At 46.0% G+C, this 24,751-nt stretch overlaps 1 protein-coding gene across 36 annotated transcripts in view; it reads left to right on the forward strand.

Annotated features, from left to right (window-relative positions):
* MAP4 (microtubule associated protein 4) overlaps positions 1–24,751 on the forward strand; it is a 1,914,856-nt gene that overhangs the window by 505,504 nt on the left and 1,384,601 nt on the right. For all 36 annotated transcript variants that reach the window (XM_069210826.1, XM_069210834.1, XM_069210837.1 and 33 more), the window contains one exon: positions 21,384–21,640. In XM_069210826.1, coding sequence (XP_069066927.1) covers positions 21,403–21,640 — 238 coding nt within the window. In that variant the 5' untranslated portion in view covers positions 21,384–21,402. The remainder of the gene's footprint in view (positions 1–21,383; positions 21,641–24,751) is intronic.

Here is a 24,751-nt window from a genome sequence, read left to right on the forward strand (position 1 = left end):
AAGGCAGTGGTCTCAACACAAAGGAGATCTCGAAGGCTCGGTGCGGATCTCCATAAATGCTGCCACGGATTTGAAATGGTGGATTGCCGACGGCAATCTTTCCCGAGGAAGGCCGTTCTCGCAAGCTCCACCGGTGGCCACAGTAATAACGGATGCTTCCACTCTAGGGTGGGGAGCTCATCTGGGGGACCTGGAGATCAAAGGTCTTTGGTCTCCAGTAGAACAGATGTTTCATATCATTCTGTTGGAGTTACGGGCTGTACGTCTGGCTCTCAAGGCCTTCCTCCCATCCCTTCGCGGTCAGTTGGTTCAGGTCCTGACGGACAATACTACCGCGATGTGGTATATAAACAAACAGGGAGGGGTAGGGTCGTACCTTCTCTGCAGAGAAGCTCTTTGGCTATGGTCCTGGGCAAAGGACCATCAGATTTGCTTGGTAGCAAATCATCTGGCCGGAGTCTTGAACGTACGTGCGGACAGTCTCAGTCGCCGTTTCTCGGCCGATCACGAGTGGCGTCTCCATCCAGATCAAGTCCGTCTAATCTTCCAGATGTGGGGATTTCCTCGGATAGATCTGTTTGCCACTCGGGAGAACTTGCACTGTCTGTTATTCTGCAGCCTCCAGTATCCGGGACAAGGAACATTGGGGGACGCGTTTCAGATGACCTGGTGCGACCAGTTGCTTTACGCGTTTCCCCCCCTTACCCTTGATTCCTCGAGTATTGAGGAAAATTCGCCAAGACCGGGCCCAAGTCATCTTAATAGCTCCGGATTGGCCGAGGAGAGTATGGTACACGGACCTTCTCCAACTCTCACTGTGCCCTCCGCCCCGTCTCCCTCTCAGGGCAGACCTCCTCTCGCAGGGACAGGTTTTACACCCCCACCTCCAGAGCCTGCACCTTCATGCCTGGAGATTGAACGGGGCAACCTGAGTTCTTTCTCTCTCCCGCCTGATGTAGTGGATGTTATCTTAGCGGCCAGGCGACACTCCACTAAATCTATCTATGCTAATAGATGGTCTAAATTTGTGCTTTGGTGTGGAGAGAGGCAGATTGATCCCTTACGTGCTCACTTGTCAGATGTTTTATCTTTTGCATTGTCTCTAGCACAGAGGGTTTGTGCAGTGGCTACGGTTAAGGGATACTTGTCTGCCCTTTCAGCCTTTCTTTGTCTTCCAGACCAGCCTTCTTTGTTCAAGTCCCCAATAGTACTTAGAATCTTGAAGGGTCTTATGAATAAATTCCCCTCCAACTCCTTTTGTTATGCCTCAATGGGATTTGAACTTGGTTCTAACTTTCCTTATGGGGTCCCCTTTTGAGCCTATGCACTCTTGCCCCATGAGATTATTGGTCCTAAAGACGGTTTTTCTGGTTGCAATTACTTCTGCAATGAGAGTGAGTGAGTTGCAAGCTCTATCTGTAAGACCCCCTTATACATCTTTTTATGGGGATAAGGTAGTGTTGAGGACCAAGGCTGCTTTCCTACCGAAGGTTGTTTCACCCTTTCATATGGCCCAGATGATTACTCTTTCCACGTTTTATCCTCCGCCTCATCCTTCAAAGGAAGAAGAGAGACTTCACCGCTAAGATCCAAGGAGGACGCTAAGCTTTTATATAGACAGAACGAAGGATTTCAGGCTGGAGGATCAGCTCTTCATCGGGTACGTGGGAAAGAGGAGAGGAAAGGCAGTCCACAAGAGAACACTCTCCAGGTGGGTTGTTCTTTGCATTAAAATGTGTTCCTCTTTATCAAAGAAAGAACCCCCTGATGGTATAAGAGCCCATTCCACCAGAGCTAAGTTGGCCTCTTCAGCCTTGGCTAGGGGTGTTCCTGTGGTTGACATCTGCAAGGCCGCAACTTGGTCATCCCTTCATACTTTTGCGAATCATTACTGCTTGGACTCTGAGGTCAGAAGGGATGGCCATTTTGCACGGTCGGTGCTGCAGGATTTCTTGGTTTGACCATTCAGGAACCCACCACCGAGTGCCGTACTGCTTTGGGACTCTATTCATTAGGTGAGGAATCCACAGGTAGTTGTATCCATCAGAAGAACGAGTTACTTACCTTCAGTAACAACTTTTCTGGTGGCTACATTAGCTACCTGTGGATTCCTCACGGTCCCACCCGCCTCCCCGTTGCCTGTCTGGTCTAGCCAAGTAATTCTTGAGTGTGCTCCTCTTGGTTTTGAGGACTTGTATATATTCTGTATATATGTTCATATGTATATATATTGTTCATATATTTAATTATTTGTTTAAAAAAAAAAAGGATTACGTTCTTAGAATGATGTATTTATTTGGAATATCATTAAATATTGCTATTTGTTCTTTCATCTCAATGGCCTATTATTCTCAGGCACGTAAAAAATGTTTGGTACTGACGTCGGCACGTCGGCGAGGACCTCTTATTGCCTGTATGACGTCAGAAGGCGTTGTGTGGGCAATTGTGACGTCCTCGTCGACGTACAGAAGCTAGGAAGAAGATTTCCGTTGAATGCTGGCGCAATGGGAGTATTCATTAGGTGAGAAATCCACAGGTAGCTAATGTATCCACCAGAAAAGTCGTTACCGAAGGTAAGTAACTCGTTCGTTTGCCTTATAGAGACCTGCTATATGTGCCAGGTAAGTTATTTCCTTTTTTTACCATTAGTACGGTGTGGTAGCTGCCAGTTGTTCTATGTCCAGTGGGGGAATGGTCAAATTCATTATATAGGACTTGGAAAGGTTTACTTTAAATCCCGCCACCTCTTCGAAGTGACATGGTTCCTCCTGCAGGGCAGAGGATGAGGAGGCTGGATCAGTCAGTATCAGGAGAACATCACCCGCAAATAGCGATATTTTATGCTCTGTTGTCCCAAAGGTAATCCTGTGTATGTTGGGTGACGCACGGATGCGCGCAGCTAAGGGCTCTATACTAAGATCAAATAGTAAGGGGGAGTGAGGGCATCCCTGTCTCATCCCCCTTGTCAACAGGAATGGAGCTGAACTAGTACCATTTATTAACACTCTGAAGTAGAGAGCTGCGTAGTTGGCTCTTATCATCCTGATAAATATTTCGCGGAACCCATACGCCCTTAGAACTTGGGTCATGAAGGCCCAATCTACTCAATCAAATGCCTTTTCGGCGTTAAAATTCAAGAGGATGGCTGGGACCTCTTATGAGTTTTTTCCAGTAAGTGTATCACCCTACGAATGTTATCGTGTGTCTGACGACCTTTTACAAATCCTGATTGATCTATGTGTATCAGATCAGGAAGTAGCTCTTCGTTCGGAAGTCAATATCCTGTTGTAGAGTTTTGCATCTAGATTCAGAAGTGCTATGGGTCGATAGGAGCTTCAAATTTGGGGGTCCTGCCCTGGTTTGGGAATGACCGAGATGATAGCTTCACCCATTGTGTGTGTGGTGCTCCCTGATGTACCTATATAGTGGAATAGTTTGGTTAGGTAGGGCATCAGTTCTGAGCTATAGGTTTTATAAAATTGAGGGGTCAAACCGTCTGGCGCTGGCAACTTTTTTTGTTTTTGTTTAAGGCGGTTTATTGCCGTCTGTATCTCAGCCTCCTCAATGGGTGCCCCCATTTGCTCGTTATGTGCTGTCGTGACTTTGGGCAGGTCAATATTTTCTAAGTAGGTCAATTGGATGGAGTTTGAGGTGGGTGTCGCTTTGTATAGATTGCGGTAGAACCTGCCAAATATATTTTCCTTCTCTAGGTCAGTCAGTCAATTAGTGGGGTGCTGCATATCCCCTATGTGTTCCTTTTCCCTTTTCACCCGTAACTGTCTAGCTAGGGTGAACCCACCTTGTTTATACGTCGTTCTCTGTAGACTTAGTAGTGTGAGTTCTGCTCTATTTGCATACATAGCATTTAATTTGCCCCTCAAGGCCGTCATCGTGCGTTAAAGGGCTAAAGTCGGATGGGCTTTATGAGCTTCTTCGGTAGCTCGTAGTTCTGTCTCTAATGCTAGGTGCTCCTCTCTCTTCTGTTTGTTTAGTGCAGCGGTTAGGGGGATACATTTCCCCCGAAGTACTGCTTTGAAGGTGTCCCATGTTCTGCTTAGATTGGTATCTGCAGGGTCGTTGAGTGTAAAGTATTCCCTGATGGTTGTCCGTACGTCTTCTCTAGAAGGCTTATCTCTGATCATGGAGGGTGGGATGTACCATTGCGGGGTGTTTGATCTGTTCTCTCTAGACTATTGTTAATTCCATTGGGGCGTGGTCTGAGAGGGTGATGGAATGTATCATTGCTTTAAGAAGTTCTTGGGTCACCCCCTGGCTAGGGAACACATAGTCAATTCTTGAGTAAGCCCATTGAGTGTGGGAGACAAAAGTGTAGTCTCTGTTGTTGGGGTGAAGTTTCCTCCAGGTCTCGACTAGGCCAGTCTCCATCATTACCTGTTTCAATGCTTGCGAGACGTTCCCTGTTGGGGAGCAGTGGGGGTGTGTACCATCTTGGTTTTCGTGCCAAGTAAGGTTAAAGTCCCCCATCATAAATATATCCACCATCACGAAGGCTCCCAGTGCCTCTAGGCACCTGCATAGGAATTGGTCTTGGTTTGTGTTAGGTGTATATGTTGAAGCGAAAGTAACTTGACGACCTCTCATTACTCCTTTTACCATAACGTAGCGTCCCTCCTTGTCTCCATTTTTAAGACAGGTCTCTTGTAGCGCTATTATGTGATAGTGTTGATCTGTTAAATATTTCAATATTTTGTGTCGCTTCACTGGTGCTTTTAGTCCTTTTACATTCCAGGTGAGCATTGTGACTACCATCCCGTCAACAATGGGTGCGATCCTCTCTGAGGCTAGCTTTGAACTGGATCGGTGTCTATTGTGCCTAGTGCTCAGCACTATCCCTCACGATTTCCCGAATGTCCATACGGGATATGTTCTCTCCGTCTCCCCCTTATTTAGGTCTGTTTCTTGATTCTTGTCTAGTATATGTGGTCTCACATCTCCTAAAAAAAAAAAAAAAAACTAACATTGAACAAATTAAGGACAACAGGTCCTGAGTGTAGAGATCTCCATAAGTCTTTTAACAATGTGAGTGAAGGCCTTATTCTGCTTTGTCACTATACAATTAGATATTATTGGGGTTTGTGAGGTAGTGGAGCCTGCCTTTTCTTCGAGTTTGATGTGGGTGGTTCTCATGGGTGTGTGTCTTCGTTATCATGTGGTATCCTCCTCTATCGGTTTGTGTTTGTTTTCTCAAGGGTTTTGTTGGGGCAGCCATTGTCCGGATCCAGTGGCTTTTTTCTGACTTGTCTTGGAAGGACCTTCCTTACCATCCTCTCCAGACTAGGAAATTCCAAGTATTGTCAGTGCCTTTGTGAGGTCTGTTACATGATAAGATCTATTGTTCAGTTCAAAGCCCAGGCCAAAGGGAAAGGTCCAGCTGTATCTTAAACGGTCTTCCCTTAGTCTACCCATGATGGCCTTGAATTGTTGCCTCCAGGTGAGCGTGGCTGGCGCTATGTCTTGGAACAGGGAGCAAGTTTCTTCCTGAAATATTATCTTGTTAGCTTTTTGTGAGGCTTGGAGGATGGCTTCTTTGACCTTAAAGGAATGTAGCTTGACAAGAATATCTCTCGGTCGTCTCTTGTCAGTGAGGGTGCTGCTGCCCACTCTGTGGCTTCTGTCTATCTTTATTTTAAGCTGTGTACTGTTCACTATCTCTTGGAACAGGCTTATCACAAATGCTTGAAGTTCAGGCCCCTCTGCTCCTTCTGCAAGATTCCTGATGTTGTCTCGCCGAGCCCTGTTTTCCATGTCTTCTTGTTTAAGTGTCTCTGTTTGAAGTTCCATCTGGAGTGTCTGCGTGAGAGTATCTAGTTGGTTGAGATGGGCCTCCATATATTCAGTTTGCGTCTCTGCGTCTAAAATTCGGGAGCCTACTGAGTCTACATCTTGCCGCAGTGAGGATAGTTTGTCATTAAGATTTCCCTGGAATTTCTCGACTGAGGAAGCCATATCTGCCTTCAATTCTTCCCTTACTTCTTTTTTAAAGTCTCTCAGGGAGGCCATGAGCTCATCACATGTGAGGGCTATCTCCGCGATCCCCTGCTGTGCTGTTCCCCCTTCGAGGGGCGAGAAGTAGTTGGAGACCCTGTTGGAGTTTTTTTTTTTTTGTAGGCATGTGTAGGAATAAGTTCTCCTGGCACTTTGTGTTTGGCCACCGTGGTTTGTTCTCTTACTGCAGCTTCTCACGTGATACGCTGTAGCTCCCAACTATTGCTCCCATACACAACCTCATTGCCTCATTCTGTCATGGGTTCTCTTTTCCACCAAATCTGCGGTTTTGTGCTGTGATCTGGGCTACTTTACTGTAATGTCATGGTCTCCGGACACATAGTCTCTCATCCGCTTATTATTATCCAACCCTCACCCAGGAGGGGATCTTTTCAGCAGCTTTTTAGTTTCGATCTGGAATAGCTGCTGGGTTTAAGTTATGAAGCCAGTATGGCCAGCACCTGTTCTATAGTGGGGTAAGGGTAATCTCAGGGTCTAGACTCCTTTTTGCCTGTTCAGGAACCCCTGGGCCTTCTTGTGTCGGCGTGTCTCAATGCCTCTGTGCGGTTGCCATTTCAGGGTCAGGTATCGTTGTGCCTGACCTTGCTTTCGGGGACCCCATTAGTGACACTTAAGTTGCTGCCTGCACCGGTCACTGCCTGTTCCCATGCTGCAGGGGCGCTCAAGGGGGGGGTAGGGCCTCTCTCTGCCACCTCACTCACCTTCTTTGCTGATTTTGACGCCCAGTGTTCCCTCGTTGCAGTCAAGGCCCACACCGAGGGCCACACTTCACGATTCCCTCGGTGTCGGCATGTCTATCACTTTCGGCGGGGGCTTGTCTTGCTCCACCGCCCTTCACATCCCTTTTAGGGGTTATTCATGCTTTGGTTATCGTCAATGTGCCCAGTTTTGTTGCGAGTGACAGCAGAGCCGAGGGGATTCACGATCCAGCAGCCATCTTGGCAAGTTTTCTTTGTTGTCAATTAAGTGTAATATTATGTTGATTGTTCGAGGGGTTAATATTGAAGCAAGCATTATGCATTTGTATTTTACAATCATAAAACTAATAGCACTTAAATACCTTTCACCACCAAGTTTGTGCACTACGTGCGCTACAGGGAATCATATAGTTTTGGTGTATTTCTTAGTTGAAGATCTTTATTATGAAAATGCAGATAGCTATTCCTCTAACATGATTATTAATAATTTTCCAATTAATGAATTCAAAAGACTGTATGTATATTTATTACACGTCATATTAAAGGTAAGTGTGAATTTTAAATATTAAGTTTGTGTTTTGTATTGTGTTAATTGTATGGACTGTTAAAGCTGAAAACAAAGATTAGATTTTATTTGGAACAATTTGGTTATGTAACTGACTACAAGCTTAACACCTCTAAGATGGATTGTTTTAGCATTAAAGACAGTTGATGAGGATTCCAGGGTAACTCTCTTGTCCTGATAGCCTCACATTATGGTCACTGCCAAACTTAGTGTTTTGAGTACAATGATTCTACTCTACTTCACCAAACTAATGCTCAACTAGAAAATTGAAGCATCTGTCAATCTCATTGGTGTGTTAATAATTGTGATTAAAATGACCATCCTTCTGACATTTATATAAATTTTTCATTCATTGCCACTCTGTGTGCACATCCTAAACTTGATGTTGCCATTTCACGGTTTTTATGGCAGGCCAGTTTCTTAGTAGATCCCAGAGATCACTTTAAATCTGTAGTACTAGGGGTGAGTGGGAGTATCCTGATTGGAAGCTTTATTAGGCTTTATTAGAGGCATGGGTGAGGAGCTCTATCAGATTACTGTAAATTATAGCTCTTGACCACAGAATTCAAATTCACCAATCCATTTTTTTAAAGCCTGTTAGATTTAGGATACTGAGCAATTTGGGGAAAATTTGATATGACATTAGGGGCATCATTCTGTTTTCGGACTTCATTTATCACACTTTCTGTGAATCCTGAATTACCTGCTATTTCCTGGGATGAATATTTAAACACATGGTGTGAATTATGGATTACTAAATTGGGGGATTCGTTTTACGGACAAATACTTCTGTCCTGTCTACTACAAAATGCTTAGAAAAGCGTACATGAATTGTGTTTTGAAATACTTACAAATTAAACTCTTCCATATTGACGCGATAACGCTCCCATTACATCAGTACAGCTTCTTAAAGCTAATTGTGCTATGATTTCTTCATCTATATCTGATTTATATTCCTGTCTGTGAGAGGCTACATTGAATTACCTCTTGCACTAGGTAGCAAATGGCCTCACTTTGATCTGAGTTAATTGAGGAGGATTACATTATCTCTACACTTCAGAGGTTTTTTATTACCCCAGCAAGATTAAGAACTGAGTTGATTAAACATATCTTTAGTCAGTAATTAAAAAACATGAGATGACATGCAATAAAAGCGTCAATACGAATTACAAAACATTATTGCATGATACAATTCAGCACAATAAAGGGGAAAAAATTGTACCCCCAAAAATGTCTTTATTAAAAAAAAAACTTTAAAAAAACTTGTCATTTAATGTAGCCTGTTACTTAAGTTTGCCTCATTTGATTTTTACCTAACTTAATTGAAACTCACAAAATGGTATTGCCAAACAGTCATGTCTGTGTTCTAACACAGGGGTTTCCAACCTTTTGACTTCTGGGGACCCCCATTTTATCACGACTGGAACCCGGGACCTCCAATTTATCCATATTGGAATCTGGGGGTGACCCCTGCGGAGTCATTACTGGAAGCCGGGGACCCTCGCCTAAACGTTGTATATGATTTTAACCACAAAACAGTACACAAGGAATACAGAAACAAGCATTCATCAAACATGCACAAATGATAATACATTGTCTTTAACTGGCAAACAAATATAAATTAAAAACAAATAGTAAAACAAAAAAAAACTTTAATAGGAAGGTTGTAGCTTTTCTAAATACATGAGAAGGCTTTGCAGACCCCCTAAGAAGGCAACTTGGACCACAGGTTGGGAACCACTGTTCTAAAACACAAGCCGATCTAATATACATGTTTGTTAGCTGTCTCAATTTAACTGATTTCAGTATCATCGTTTTTCAGAATGTAAGTGGGATACTCATGATTCCAGTTAACCCAGATCTATGCACTCTTACTTGGTCTATGTAAAGAGGGTGCATATATATTTTTTTTAGAGTATGACTATCACCTGCCTCTTTATCACAAAAAAATGGAAGAACTGCTCTGTCCCCACTCTCTTTGAAAGGCAGAGCGTCTTCAGTGAAGCTTTTGCTATGGATCATTAAATGGCTATTGCACAAAGTAGTTAAAATTCAGTTGTCACTGGAATACATGGATCAACTGTGTCTACATACACACACACACACACACACACACACACATATATATGTGTGTGTATATTTGTTTAACCCCCCCCCCCCCCAAAAAAAATAACCAAAGATTAATTAATGTACCAATTAGGTGAGATGTTCAGTAACAGCGTAATGTTATAAACTCTGAACTCCTCTTAAATTCACCAGTTGTCTCAAGTAACTGTAAATCTTGCCTAAGGTGCCCCTGTCATGCACAGGTTTCTCATCAATAATTTCATTTCAAATGTTGCACTGATATTATCTATGATGTCATAGAAGAGATCATGAGCGATGTAATATGTAAGAGAATAGAGTGAAGATGGGAAGAGCATAAGGCATGTGAAATAAGGAATATTATTAATACCCTTGTGAAACTATAAAAACTATAAAATAAATGAAGGATAAAGGTGAAATGCAATGTAACGACATATATCTTTCTAGTCACCCTTATTATTTATATGTTTTAAAAATAAAAATAGTTCTGATGGATGCAAGTACCTGTGGATTCCTCACCTTATGAATTCGTCCTTGCGTCAGCATCCGACGGAAAGTCTTTTTCCTAGCTGTCCACGTCGACGAGGATGTCATAATGGCACAGCTCCACGTGACTCCGTCTGACGTCAACGTGCCAATAAGAGGTCCTCGTCGGCGTACTGACGTCAGTTTTCTTTTTTTTCGTGCCTTCGACGCCAACGGTTTTTCTTCCTGGCTCGTTGAGAACTGTATCGCTTTTTGGTGGTTACTATGTTGCCTCCAAAAAAGTCCGGTTTCAAGCTGTGTAGAGAATGCGGGGGTCGGATGTCAGTGACTGACCCCCATTCGGATTGTATTTGGTGCCTTAGTTCAGAGCATGATGTGGAAGGATGCTCTTCGTGCCAGAGCATGAATCCAAAAGCTCTGAAAGAGCGTGAGGCGAAGCTTTTCCTAGCAAAAGCAGAGAAGAAGGGCCATAAAAAGGATTCCTCCCATGCTTCACCCAAGAAGCATAAGAAGCGGCGTCATCTTGACTCTCGGCGCCGTCATGACTCTCGGCGCCGGTCGGAGCAGAGCCGATCGAGGTCTCGGTCTTCTCGACGCCAGAAGACATGGGAGATGAGCCCTACTGTGACGCCTCAGCCCAGGAGTCCGGAGTTGTCGCCGGCGCCATTTGTCTTTGAGGTCATTCATCGTAGCCCTCAGTTTTCGCCGGCGTCGAGGGAGCCTGATGTACAGCAGACCTCTGCTCAACAATACCCGGCTTTCCCGGCTCCAGGGACGGATCCGGCTGCATTCTTGAATGCAATGTATGCCGTGTTTCAATCCATGGTCCCTGCTGGTGCACCGGTGGGTCCCACGGGACCACTGGCGTTTGATTTGGGCTCTCCGGCGTCGTACAAAGCGGCTCCATTCATGCCCTTTTGCCCTACGGAGACTGGCGGTTCGGTGCCGAGGGTACCCCCTAGCGGGAGTTCTCCACTTGTGACGGTGGATCCACCATCACGTCAGCCGACTCCATCACCGCGCCATCCGACGTCGATGATGTCTCCTTCTAGACAGGCTCCATTGCCTCCTGCCAACCGACTCCGCGGAGGTCTTTGTTGGACTCCGTGTCGGCGCTGGGTGACGCTAGGAGTCATCCATCTCTTACTGCGCATTTTCGAGGTTCGAAGTCTTCGGCGTCGATGGACTCATCTTCGATCTCGTAGGAAGGCATTAAAACTTTTGGAGAGATTGAGCCTTTGGATGAGTTCCAGGGTCTAGCCACTGCAAGTGGTCTGGATACTTCCCCGGAGTGGGACATTGCGTCTCCGGGGGAGTTTACAGAAGAGGCCGCTTCATTCCATACAGTGGTAAGGAAGGCAACAGAGTTCCTGGACTTGCCTTTGTCTGTGGCGGAGGTGAAAACTAACCTGCTCACTGAGGTACTGTATCCCTCTTCGTCCAGTGCTAACCCTTTGCTGCCTTTCAATGAGGCTTTAACTGAGCCTATAATGGACTTATGGAAGAAGCCAGTAACAACTCCTGCAGTGAACAGGGCAGTGGCGAGGAGACATAGGGGCGCACCAGGAGATCCGGTTTTCCTATCACGACATCAGACTCCGGAAAGCTTAGTAGTCCATGCGTCATGTTCTGCGAAGTCTGCTCCTGGAACATTCCCTGGAGTCCCAACTGATAGGGAGTCCAAGAGGATGGAGCAGTCTTCGAAGAAGATCTTTTCATCATGCAGTATGGCGCTTAAGGCTACTAATTCTACCTGTTGCTGGGCAGATATGTCCACGCCCACTCCGCTAAGGAAATGGCAAAGGACCTGCAACAGGAGATGCAAAAGTTGTTTGGATCCCTTTTTATGGATGTGCAGGCGGCTGCTCAACAAATTATACAATCTGGCCTGGACACTTCGGATTCGATAGCCAGGGCCATGGGAACATCTGTGGCTTCTAGGAGGCATGCCTGGTTAAGGTCCTCTGGTTTTTCTTCGGATGTTCAATCTACCTTAATGAATCTACCATTTGATGGGGAAAAGCTGTTTGGGGACAAGGCGGACTCTGCCCTTGAACGGTTTAAGGACTGTCGGGCGACAGCTAAGTCCTTAGGCTTACAGACCTCTGCTACAACATCTTATAGACCTTTTCGCAGGCTTCGGGGGTTCGCTCGTGGCTCTGCCCTTCGGAGGTCGCAGTCCTTCGCCCAGCAGCCATCCAATCTGCCCTATCGTGCCTTTAGAGGGCGGGGGTAGGAGTAGAGCTAGAGGGCCAGCCCAGCAGCTGTCTTCTTCATCATCCTCCTCTGGTGGACAGCAGCAGAAGCAGCCCTAGTTTTCCTCACTTTATCATCCATACTTCTCCTGTAGGGGGAAGATTGAGTCTTTTTCTACAGAAATGGAAGTCGATTACAACAGACTCATGGGTGCTAAGAATTGTGGAAAAAGGTTATGCTCTCCCCTTTCAGGAGTTCCCTCCTCCCTTCCCCCCTGGGTCCCTCCTTTTGTTCAGAAGACCATCTTCTGTTGTTGCAACAGGAGGTTGTAACCATGTTGGCAAAGGGTGCTATAGAGTTGGTGCCGTTGCAGGAAAGGGGTCAGGGGTGTTATTCAAGATATTTCCTGATTCCCAAAGTGGAAGGTCGTTTAAGGCCGATCCTAGACTTGAGGATTTAGAATTTGTTCCTCAAGCAGGAAAAATTCAAAATGCTGACCCTAGCGCAGGTACTATTCGTGTTGAACAAAGGAGACTGGATGGTGCCTGTCGACTTGCAGGATGCGTACTTTCATGTTCCGATAATCAAGTCGCACAGGAAGTATCTCTGGTTTGTGGTCGGAATGCAACACTACCAGTTTGCGGTCCTTCCGTTTGGACTTACTTCAGCACCTCGGGTTTTTACGAAGGTGATGGCGGTTGTTGCAGCACATCTCAGAAGGAGGGAAGTAGCGGTTTTTCCCTACCTGGACGATTGGTTGATCAAAGCCAAAGCTCCAGAGCTTGTGTTGTCTCATCTGCGAATAACAACCCAATTGTTGTTCGATCTGGGTTTTTCTATAAATGTGCCCAAATCTCACCTGGAGCCCTCGCAACGCCTCCTGTTCATAGGGGCAGTACTGGACACAACAATGTTTTGGGCCTACCCCCCGCCTCAGCGGGTTCGGGACATTCAGGCGCTGATTCCATTGTTTCAAGTTGGAGCGGCAGTTCCAGTCCTCAAGGTCTTACGCCTGCTAGGTCTGTTTGCTTCTTGCATTCTGTTGGTCACTCACGCTCGCTGGCATATGAGGGCTCTTCAGTGGTGCCTCCGCAGGCAGTGGTTCCAGCACAAAGGAGATCTCAGGGATTCAATAAAGATCTCCAAGGACGCTGTAGCGGATCTTCAGTGGTGGACAGTGGACGGCAACCTTTCCCAAGGAAAACCGTTTTCACTGCCACCTCCAGTGGCCACAGTGAAATCGGATGCTTCCACTCTAGGGTGGGGAGCTCATCTGGGGGACCTGGAGATCAAGGGTCATTGGTCTCCAGCGGAACAGATGTTGCATATCAATCTGTTGGAATTGCGGGCGGTACATTTGGTGCTCAAGGCCTTCCTCCCTTCCCTTCGCGGTCGGTCAGTTCAGATCTTAACAGACAACACTACCGCGATGTGGTATATAAACAAGCAGGGAGGAGTAGGGTCGTACCTTCTCTGCAGAGAAGCCCTGCGACTCTGGTCCTGGGCTCAGGACCATCAGATTTGCTTAATAGCGAATCATTTGGTCGGAGTTCTGAATGTGCGTGCGGACGGTCTCAGTCGTCACTTCTCGATAGATCACGAGTGGCGTCTCCATCCAGACCTGGTCCTCCACATCTTCGGGATGCGGAGTACTTCTCAGGTGGATTTATTCGCCACTCGAGAGAACGCGCATTGCCCGTTGTTCTGCAGCCTCCAGTATCCGTTGCAAGGGGCATTGGGGGATGCGTTTCAGATGTCCTGGAGCAGCCAGTTGCTTTACGCGTTTCCCCCATACCCTTGATTCCTCTGGTTCTGAGGAAGGTTTGTCAAGACCGGGCACAAGTCATCTTGTTGGCACCGGACTGGCTGAGAAGGGTATGGTATACAGACCTGCTTCAACTCTCTCAGTGCCCTCCGCTCCATCTCCCGCTCAGGGGAGACCTCCTCTCACAGTCGCAGGGGCAGGTTCTACACCGCCAAATCCAGAGCCTGCACCTTCATCCCTGGAGACTGAACGGGGCAACCTGAGTTCTCCCCCACCGGATGTAGTGGATGTTATTCTATCGTCCAGGCGACACTCCACTAAATCCATTTATGCAGGTAGGTGGGCAAAATTTGTGGTTTGGTGTGGGGAGAATCAAAAAGATCCCTTGAAGGCCAACCTTTCTGATATTCTTTTGTTTGCTCTTAGTTTAGCAAAGAAAGGCTGTACGGTAGCTACAGTTAAAGGTTATTTGGCGGCTCTGTCGGCTTTTCTTTGCCTTCCGGACCAACCTTCTTCGTTTAAATCTCCAATTGTAAATAGGTTTATTAAAAGTTTAGTGAATAAGTTTCCTCCCACGCCTTTTCACATGCCTCAGTGGGACTTGAATCTGGTATTAACGTTTTTGATGGGTTCACCTTTCGAGCCCATGCATTCATGTCCGTTGAGATACTTGGTCTTAAAGACTGTTTTCTTAATTGCGATCTCTTCAGCTAGGAGGGTTGGGGAGCTTCAAGCCCTTTCTGTTAAACCTCCTTTTACCATGTTCTTCCCTGATAAAGTGGTCCTGAAAACCAGGGCGGCTTTTCTGCCAAAAGTTGTCACTCCTTTTCATATAGGGCATTCTATTACCCTTCCCTCGTTCTACCCTCCTCCCCACCCTTCTAAAGATGAAGAGAGGCTCCATAGGCTGGACCCTAAGAGGGCGCTGAGTTTCTACCTGGAGAGGACTAAAGACTTTCGCTTGGATGATCAGCTGTTCATAGGGTATGTTGGACAGCGAAAGGGCAGAGCGGTCCAGAAAAGAACACTCTCCAGGTGGGTCATCTTGTGTATAAATATTTGTTATTCTCTGGCAAAGAAAGTCCCTCCTGAAGGTATCAGGGCCCATTCTACTAGGGCTAAGTCTGCTTCCTCGGCCGTGGCGAGAGGAGTTCCTTTAGTGGATACATGCAAAGCGGCAACTTGGGCGTCCCTCCATACCTTCGTAAAACATTATTGTTTGGACTCTGAAGTGAGGAGGGACGGTCATTTTGCTCGTTCGGTATTGCAAGATTTCTTGGTGTAATCAGGCGGGCACCCACCACTGAGTGCGGTACTGCTTTGGGACTCTATTCATAAGGTGAGGAATCCACAGGTAGTTGTATCCATCAGAAGAACAAGTTACTTACCTTCGGTAGCACTTTTTCTGGTGGATACACTAGCTACCCGTGGATTCCTCACAGTCCCTCCCGCCTCCCCGTTGCCTGCCTGATTTCACAGTTATCTTGCAGTGGTTGATTTTGCTTATCTGGAGATATGTTTAATTGTATGTATGTGTATATATATATATATATATATATATATATATATATATATTTTTTTTTTTTTATGTAGCAATGTAAATATATGGGTTTAATGGAAAATGTTATTGTGTGTATATATCTATCTTTCTATACGGTTTTCGATGAGTCTGTTCTCACCTGTTCGCCTCAAAGGCACGTAAAAAATGAGGTGAAACTGACATCAGTACACCGACGAGGACCTCTTATTGGCACGTTGACGTCAGACGGAGTCACTCGAAGACGTGGACAGCTAGGAAGAAGACTTTCCGTCGGATGCTGACGCAAGGACGAGTTCATAAGGTGAGGAATCCACAGGTAGCTAGTGTATCCACCAGAAAAAGCGTTACCGAAGGTAAGTAACTTGTTCTTCTCAGAAATACTTCTTCCCCACCAACAAGAAAAGTAGTTCTATTCACTGCTCACTTATGTGGAACGGGGAGGGCAGGGGATTAATATCTGAATCACAATGTTAGATACAGCTTCCCACATGGAAGTTGTAATGCTGCAAATAGTGGAAGCAGATAGATGAAGCTGTCTGAGTCATCCTCCAAGTCAAATTGGAGGATTTTAGGTGATTCAGAAAGAAAGGAAGTTCAGGGCAAGGGCAAGTGGAGGATTTTTGTGACAAAACCATGAGAAGTCCATTAGTTGTAGGTCGTGAGGGCAGTAGGGTTGAATCTCAGTGGATGTAAGGGTTGGATGGATGGTTTCCATAGTATATAGGTTCTCAAATACTGGTTAAATATTCCTATTATGTTTCAATATTTGTCACTAAAAATGCTCAACAAAAAAAAAACACCTATCCTTTTAGATTGTGATTATCTACCTTCCGTGCTCATCTCTTGGGAACTGTGCATCTTCTTCCAGTAGCAACCAGAAGAGTGCCTGCATGCACTTTAAAAGGTTGAGTCCAAAGGGTTCTATGTCTGTACTTCAAGAGTGACCTGTCCCTTCCATCCAGTTGGCCTACTATGCACCTCATATATCCATTTCTTTTGTGTTTACTGTGGACCAACTGTTTTACTAAAATTACTAGTGTAGAGCTTTGGTTTGGTTTATTTTAAAAAATAATATATTTCCTTAACATGCTTTTCATTAACTAGGTGGATAGATTTGCTAGCAAAAGTCCAACTGCAATGTCTGTGGATTGACTAGTGCAGGTTATTTTCTGAATATCACAAGGTCAGTCTGGTTTCTGTGGTGTTGGTACCTAATCTATCAGTGGCAGTTTCTGTAGTAGATGGATGAAAATATTGAATGACATTATGGACTTAGTTTAAAATTGATGGTAATGTGTCAAGCAAATTAGATAGTGGATGCAGTACCTGGAAAAACAAGGCACACATGCCCTTTAGCCATAACAAATACTGTGCATTTGGTAACAGGGATAGATTTTTATCTTCCTCCAGAGGAGCTTGGGATCCCCCAACCCAGCTCTAGTTATGCATCTGTCTTGGTTGACCATGGGGGTAGAGACGTCTCACAAGTATTCCCTACAAGCCCTGCTGCAATCACATCTCCATCTGATGTGGCTTATTCAGTCAAACGTAGAGCTGTACAAACACACTAATAAAATAAATAGTGGCAGACAGCATGGTTTGTTTCCACAACGGGCAATCAATACTTATGGTCTTTGGACAGAAAAGTGCAAAACGTTACATGTCCATATCTTGGAGATTTCAGCTGTTTCTAGTCCTGATGATCTTCATTCCCATGTGCCAAGAGTAAGTGATCTACTGTACACTGAGAAATCCACTGCTTCTGAAATTTAGACAGTCCCATTTGACAGGAGGTTTTGAAATATTGTTATTCTTTGCTAGTTTCTTTTGGCTGATTACTTCAAATCTACCTCCTGAAAACAAAACTCCAAACAGCATATGGCGTTGTTGCTTTGCTTGCAAGACAAACTTGCCAGTGATTTCTTTTGACCATGACTGTTCTAAAAAATAACAAGGTAGGCTTTTATACACAAGTTATTCCTAACTTTATTGCAGCTCCTCAGTGGTCTATAGAGACCCTTCCTTCCTAGATTAAGGAATTGTTGGATGTGAAAATTATTACAGGCAATACTATAACCATTACTAGTTTACTTCAGCGAGGGGAAAGAGTGAGCTGCAATCTCTTGTTGCATAAGAGTCACATAGCATGTTCGTACATAGAAGTTCTTATTTGTACTAGAAGTATCATTTGAATCATGATATTAATTTTCTGGGTTGTCACCTTACCTCCACTTAGGGTGACCAGAATTTGAAAGCCAAAAACTGGGCCATTTCACAAAAATAGAAAAAGGACTACAATTTTACTCTAACCAAGCGCACAGAATGACAGCGCTCATCAGCATAAAATAACAGAAGAGGCACAATGAGCATAAATAAAATGTGTTGGAAATAGCCCTTTTTGCAGGGTTATCCCCAAACTTTTTGTCTTCTTCCTTCTATTTTTTTAGGCCTGTTTTTGCTGGTTTATTGTCTCTGCGCACTTTACCACTGCTAATCAGTGCTAAAGTGCAAGTGCTCCCTATAGAAATTGTACTGTTGATTGGTTTATCCATGATTGGCATATTTGATTTACTAGTAAAGAGCACTAGAGGTGTCCAGGGCCTGTAAATCAAATGCTACTAGTGGGCCTGCAGCACTAGTTGTGCCTCCAATATTAGTAGCCCTGTAAACATGACTCAGACCTGCCATTGCAGTGTCTGTGTGTGCAGTTTTAAACTGCCAGTTCGACTTGGCAAGTGTACCCACTTGCCAGGCCTCAACCTTCCCTTTTACTACATGTAAGGCACCCCGATGTTAGGCCCTATGTAGCCCTATGGGCAGGGTGCAGTCTATGTTTAAGGTAGGACATATACTAGTGTGTTTTATATGTCCTAACAGTGAAATACTGCCAAATTAGTTTTTCACTGTGCAAGGCCTATCTCTCTCATAGGTTAAAATGGGGGCTGCCTTTAAATATCCTTAAAGCTCAGATTCCCTTTGAGAGTAGATAAAAATGTGGAGTTTAGGGTCGCTGAACTCACAATTTAAAAATACATCTTTTAGTGAAGTTGGTTTTCAAATTGTCTGTTTGAAAATACCACTTTTAAAAAGTATGCATTTTCTTGCTTATATCATTCTGTGACTCTGCCTGTTTGTGGATTATCTGTCTGGGTCAGTTTGACAGTTGGGCTGTTCACGCCTCTCCTCAAGACAGTGACACAAAAGGGGGCGGAGTGTAGTCTGCATCTCCTGATGAGCCATCTGAGCTAGAGGAGGGAGGAGTGGTCGTTCACACCTGAATGGACTGTGCCTGCCCTCACACAATGCTGTCTCCGACCCCCTGGTATGCATCTGGGGCCTGGCGTGGACAAGGTAGGCTCTTGCAAACACTTGAGACTTTGCTTTGAAGTTTGCCAACATCAACGGCAGAACTGGGTATAAGAAGAAGATCCAAAACCCCAGTCTTTTAGAATCTTTCTGGAATCAAGAGGAACCTCTGTCCAGTAGAAGAGCTGAAGGAGGAGTACTGTCCCTTTGCTGTGTTGCTTTGCTGGACTGGCCTGCAGTTGCTGCTTCTGCCTGAAAAGAGTGCAAAGGGTGAACTTTGCTGTGTGTCCTGCTTGAGAAAGTTCTCCAAGTGCTTGGGGTGGAGCTTGCCTCCTGTTGGAAGTCTCAGGGACACCAAAGACTTCAGCTTCCTCGACCTGCAGCACTGGGAACTGTGCGTTTTGTGCTTTTCAAGAGGAGAAACCACTGCAGCGCCGGCAACGACGTCGCTGGCCTGCACTGTGACCTGCCGACGCCGCACTGAGTCACATTGCCCTGCTTCGCACCGTGACCCTGGTCTTACTGACGCCGTCATCGGACGACTTCACCGAGCCGCTGCTCGCACTGCGACCTGTGGGCCCCGCACTCCGGCGTCCCCTGCTCACACCGCAGCCTGGACATCCCCGACGACGTCGCTTCTGCTGACACCGGCGCCGCTGCCTGCACCGTGGCCTGTGGACACCGCTCGTGAGGTACACAAAGCACCGTCCCGTCCCGCAGCCCCGGTCCACGGACGCCAGCACCATTGACTCCTGTGTCGTCACCATGCATCCTGCCTGCACCGTGGCCTGTGGACACCGCTCGTGAGGGACACGAAGCACCGTCCTGTCCCGCACCGCTGGCTTGGGCCTACCGACGACAGCGCTTCAGCAACGACGACGACGCTGCCTGCACCGTGACCTGTGGACACCGCACGTCTCACCGCCCCGCTTCACACCGCACCCCTGGTTTCACTGACGTCACTGGACGCCATCACGAGCCGCTGCCTGCATCGTGACCTGTGGGCACCGCACGTCGCATCGTCCCACTTGGCACTGCAGCCCCGACGCCATCCACGCCAGCACTCCTGACTTCATCATCCTGGAGTTCGATCTGCAACGCGTGTGACCTCAAGGGCCCGAAGACTCCTGCACCAACTCCGGACCTGACACCGCGACGTCAGTGACGCCACCCTCCGGAGCTCACCGCGAGCATCACGACGCCCTGCAAATCCAAGGTACTGTTTGCGGGTCTTCCCGACACTGTAGCTGGCCCGCAACGCCGCGGCCGGCCTGAACTGTTGGTTTTATTGATCACAACACTGTGATAGCCCCAGGTGGAGCTATCGACTTCAAGGAACTGTAGTTTTGAGTAAATCTTGCATAATTCATATTTTTCTTACTGTATGTTGGATTCTTATCGTATTTGGTCTTGTTTTATATAGACAAATATTGGCTATTTTTCTAAAACTGGTGTGGTGTCCTTTTGTAGTGTTTTCACTTATTACTGTGTGTTATGTGCAAATGCTTTACACATTGCTTCTGAAATAAGCTTGACTGCTCGTGCCAAGCTACCAAGGGGGTGAGAAGGGGTTATCTGAACGGGTATCTCCCTTATCCTGGCTAGAGTGAGGGTCCCGACCTGGACAGGGTGCAAACCAACTGCCATCTAGAGACCCCATTTCTAACAAAATGCATTTTTTTAAGCCAGTATAATGTCTGTTAATAAAATTGCTTCCTGATAACACCTAATAACTAACTCTTCTTTGAAAAACAAAACATTTTGCCTCCCACCTATTTCAGTCGCCCGCTCTAAAAACTGTGACATGAGCTAAATTTCACAAAATCTACTGGGACAGCTGGTTAAAAAAAAAAAAAATGGGACTGTCCTGTCAAATCCAGGACACCTGGTCACCTTAACTCCAATGCAAAAAGGGAACTAGAAGTTTGCATGCCTTGACTAGGATTTCTAAAATGGTATTATAATGATTTCAAATGCACAAATCTTAATCTCATTTAGTGCTGTGATAGTCAAGCAAATAGATCGTCTGCTGAGGTGGTTAATCAGAAAGTGACTTCAATAACATTGAGACATTCGGAATCTTATTTAATGTTATGGCGCTCTAACCATTTGCATTTCTACTTATCTGCTGTAAACATTAGCATGCTTCCAGTTTCTTTCAGGAATATGCTCCTAATTCTTTTGGCCACTACTTGGCATTTTGTATGAACATGGGTCTATTTAGCTCTTTGTGGGAGAGGATATTTTGGTTAGCCAGTATGCATGAGTTTTGTTCTCCGATGAATCAGTACAAGATTTGCCATACTTTCTTTCTGGGCCGTACTGTTTATTATGTGGACACAATCCTGAAATTGGCATGTGTTGGTATTTTTGTGCTATGATTTCTTTTTGTGCTTATTCCTCAAGGAGTGGCATTTTTCTGTGGTTTCTGCCTCAAGTGATCAGTATTCATGTCTGAATTTCTGTATTGTTGCATGTATTGTTGCATGGGCTGCAGCAAAAAAAAAAAGAAAATTCACCAGAGTTCGAATCTCAGGTGACTGGATTTGGAGGACCATTGCTGCTGCTCTGACACAGTGTGTTAGCATTTTATGGCAGATGGTTGTTTAGCAGTTCATATTCTGCCCAGACTATTAACTGTACAGTTTAATGCATTGATGGTTTTGATTCTCTTCACACTGCACAAAAGAAAGACTGCATTTTTTTTTCCTCTAGATTTGGCTGCTAGACAAAAATGGCAGACTTTGAAAAAGATTTAAGCCTTGAGGATGCCCTGACTGATAACCCGCCAGAGGTGGAGGAGGAGATCAAGCGTGACTTTATCAGCACACTGGAAGCAGAGCCCTATGATGATGTAATTGGTGAAACTTGTGGTAAATGTGATTACATCCCCCTGCTTGACGATGATGCAGAAAAGTCTGGGAATCATGAGCACCAAAACAAGCCTAAAATTGATGGAAACCATGTAGAACGTGAGTATTTGGAAGAATGTTGGTTTCATTTATTATCGTTTCACAGAGTAGAGCTAGCGGAGTTTAAAGAACAGCAGGGGTTATAGCCCCAGAAAATGAGTCACTGTGTTTCACTATAAAACCCCTAGGTCTACGACAACAGTAACCTAAGAGAAAAGAAAATGGAACAAGAAAAGAATGCACAACCAGCTGTCATGGCCTGGCTACAATGGAAGCATCCTTTTTGAAGGACGAATTCCTTCACCAACCCGAAGGTGGCATGCTTCATCATAGGGAACCTCCTCACACCGTGTTCACTAATCACGGTGCGGGCTACAACCCCCTCCACTGAGAGTGGGGAGCTCTTGTGGATATTTTCAGAGGTATGACCAACCTATAGTGATAAGCTTGGTGGGGTGAGGGGGCAGAGTATGTGTCAGTGTGAAGTGAATCAAAACTAACTACAGGGTACGCTTGTAACCTTATTAGTGCGTTCCAGGGTCAGTATTAAAAACCAAGACAGACTAGGTGTAATCGAGACCTGTCTACTTTTCAAAAAAAGGTCGACATGTTTCTGCCTATAACCCTAGACAGAGGTGTTGTGGCTTTCTTCAGGACCTAATGTGAAACTTCTGCCTTGTTCAGTGGTCAAAACAACTTTGTGAGCAATAAAGTGCAAAATATATACAACACCGTCCAGTGTTTATCAGCGATCGCCAACTAGGTTGGGGTGATGTGTACAATTCACTGGCATTACCCACAGTAAGTTGGGTTTAACGCCTCACCACAGATCCTGTCTAGGAGCTCAGGGGTAGGTTTCACAAGTTGCGACTACTCTGCATGCACACTTCTTCAAACATGGTGTTACCCCTGAGCTCCTAGACAGGGCCAGAGGTGAAGCGTTAAACCCTACTTGCTATGGGTCCCCCCAGTGGATTGTCACATAGCCCCAACCTAGTTGGTGATCGCTCATAACCACTGGACGGTGGCGTATATATTTTGCGCTTTATTCCTCGCAAAGTTGTTTTAAGCATTGAAGAAGGTAGAAGTTTCGTTTTAGCTCCTGAGGAAAGCTGCAAATACCTCTGTCGAGGGTTACAGGCAGAAACATGTCAACTTCTTTTGAAATGTGAACAGACAGGTTTGGATTCCCCTAGTCTGTCTTGGTTTCTAATCCTGATCCAGCGATGCACTAATAACGTTAAAAGCATAACCTATAGTTAGTTTTAATTGACTTCACACTGACACGTACTCTGACCCCTCACCTCACCGAGCTTATCACTATAGGTTGATCATACCTCTGAAAAGATCCGCAAAAGTTCCCCCCGTCTCCTTGAAGGGGGTAGTAGCCCACACCATGATTAGTGATAACGGTGCGAGGAGGTTCCCTAAGATGAAGCATGCCATATTTGGGAGGGTGAACAAATTCGTCCTTCAAAAAGGATGCTTCCATTGTAGCCAAGCCATGAGAGTTTGTTGTATGTTCTTTTCTGATGGATACAACTACCTGTGGATTCCTCACCTAGTGAATTCTCCCCATGGGCAGCATTCGACGGGAACTTCTTTCCAGCTCTGCACATTGGCGAGGACGTGACAATTGCCCGACTCCACGTGGCTCAGTCTGACGTCATTGTGGCATTAAGAAGACCTCGCCAGCGTGCTGACTTCAGTTCCCTTTTTTCCGTGCCTTCGATAGCGGTTATTTCTCCAGCTCTTGTATTGTTTGCTGTTGAAAGGGATACTTCTGATGGATACACCTAGCTGTGGATTCCTCACCTAAAGAATTTCCCCCCACGCGCCAGCTTCAATGGAAATTTTCTTCTAGCTCTGCACGTCGACGTCACAATTGCCCGACTCCACGCGACGCCGTATGACATCATCCAGGCAATAAGAAGCCCTCGTCGACGTCAGTTCCCTTTTTTCCGTGCCTTTTAGTAATGTTTTTTCTTCGAGGCTAACCGGGAACTACAGTTTCACTTCGGTGTTACTATGTCTCAGCCGAGAAAATCTGGCTTTAAACCTTGTAACCAGTGTGGGGGGTCGGATGTCAGTCACGGACCCCCATGAAAATTGTTTATGGTGCCTTAGTTCCGACCATGAGGTCGAGTCATGTGGCTCATGCCAACGCATGAATCCTAAGGACCTTAAAGAACGGGAGGCAAAGTTATTTCTGGCCTGTTCAAAGAAGAGGATGGAGAGGCGTAAACGCAGAGAGTCTTCTTCGTGATCATCAAAGGCTCATCGTCGTCATGGAGCAGGGGCTGATCCGGATCCAGATCTCCGTCCGCTCGGCGCCGGCTGACGTGGGAGGTTAGCCATACTGTCACGCTTCCGACGACTTCGGCTTCTCCGACATCTCCTTTGTCGGTGTTTGAAGTCGAGCCTCATCAGGAGCCGACGGCTCCTCCTGGGCAGGAGATGCCTGGTCCATCATCTGCTTCTCCTCCGGCGCAGGTCCCACAGACTTATCTGGCTTTGCCGGCACCGGGTACGGATCTCGCTGCATTTTTAAATGCAGTGTTTAACATCTTTTCCACCATGGCGCCTGGTGGTAGGGCATGCAGGTCCGTTAGGTCCTTTGGCCTTTAACTTGGGTGCTCCGGCTCCTTACAAGCCGACACCCTTTATGCCCTTTCTTCCTTCTGGAGCCGCTTCGGCGCCAATGCCTTTGGCGTCGCCCAGAAGGCCTGTGACGCCGACGACGTCTGCTGTCCCGGCGCCGATAGATTCACCACGGATACAGTCTACAGTGAAGTTGCCTGTGGCTGCGGAGGGTCCGGCGTCAGATGGATCCGAGGAGCGGCGCCGGTGAAGATTTCGGCGTCGGCCAACGCCTTATTGACAGCGGGGCTTGAATCCAGACTCCGATCCAGGAGATTGGCTTTACGGCTCCTGGAGGAATAGCAGACAACATTTGGAAGAAGGTGAGATCATGGAGCCTTCGAGAGATCTACAGGGCTTGGACCCAGCAAGTGGCCTTGACACTTCCCCTGAATGGGATCTGGTTTCCCCAGGGGAGTATACAGAGGAGGCAGCGTCATTTCAAGCGGTAGTAAGGAAGGCTGCAGACTTTTTAGACCTTCCTCTTCCTGCTGCAGAGGGGAAAACAAGCCTTCTGACTGAAGTGCTGCA

Source organism: Pleurodeles waltl, chromosome 10, assembly GCF_031143425.1.
Source record: "Pleurodeles waltl isolate 20211129_DDA chromosome 10, aPleWal1.hap1.20221129, whole genome shotgun sequence".
NCBI classification, from domain to species: Eukaryota; Metazoa; Chordata; class Amphibia; order Caudata; family Salamandridae; genus Pleurodeles; species Pleurodeles waltl.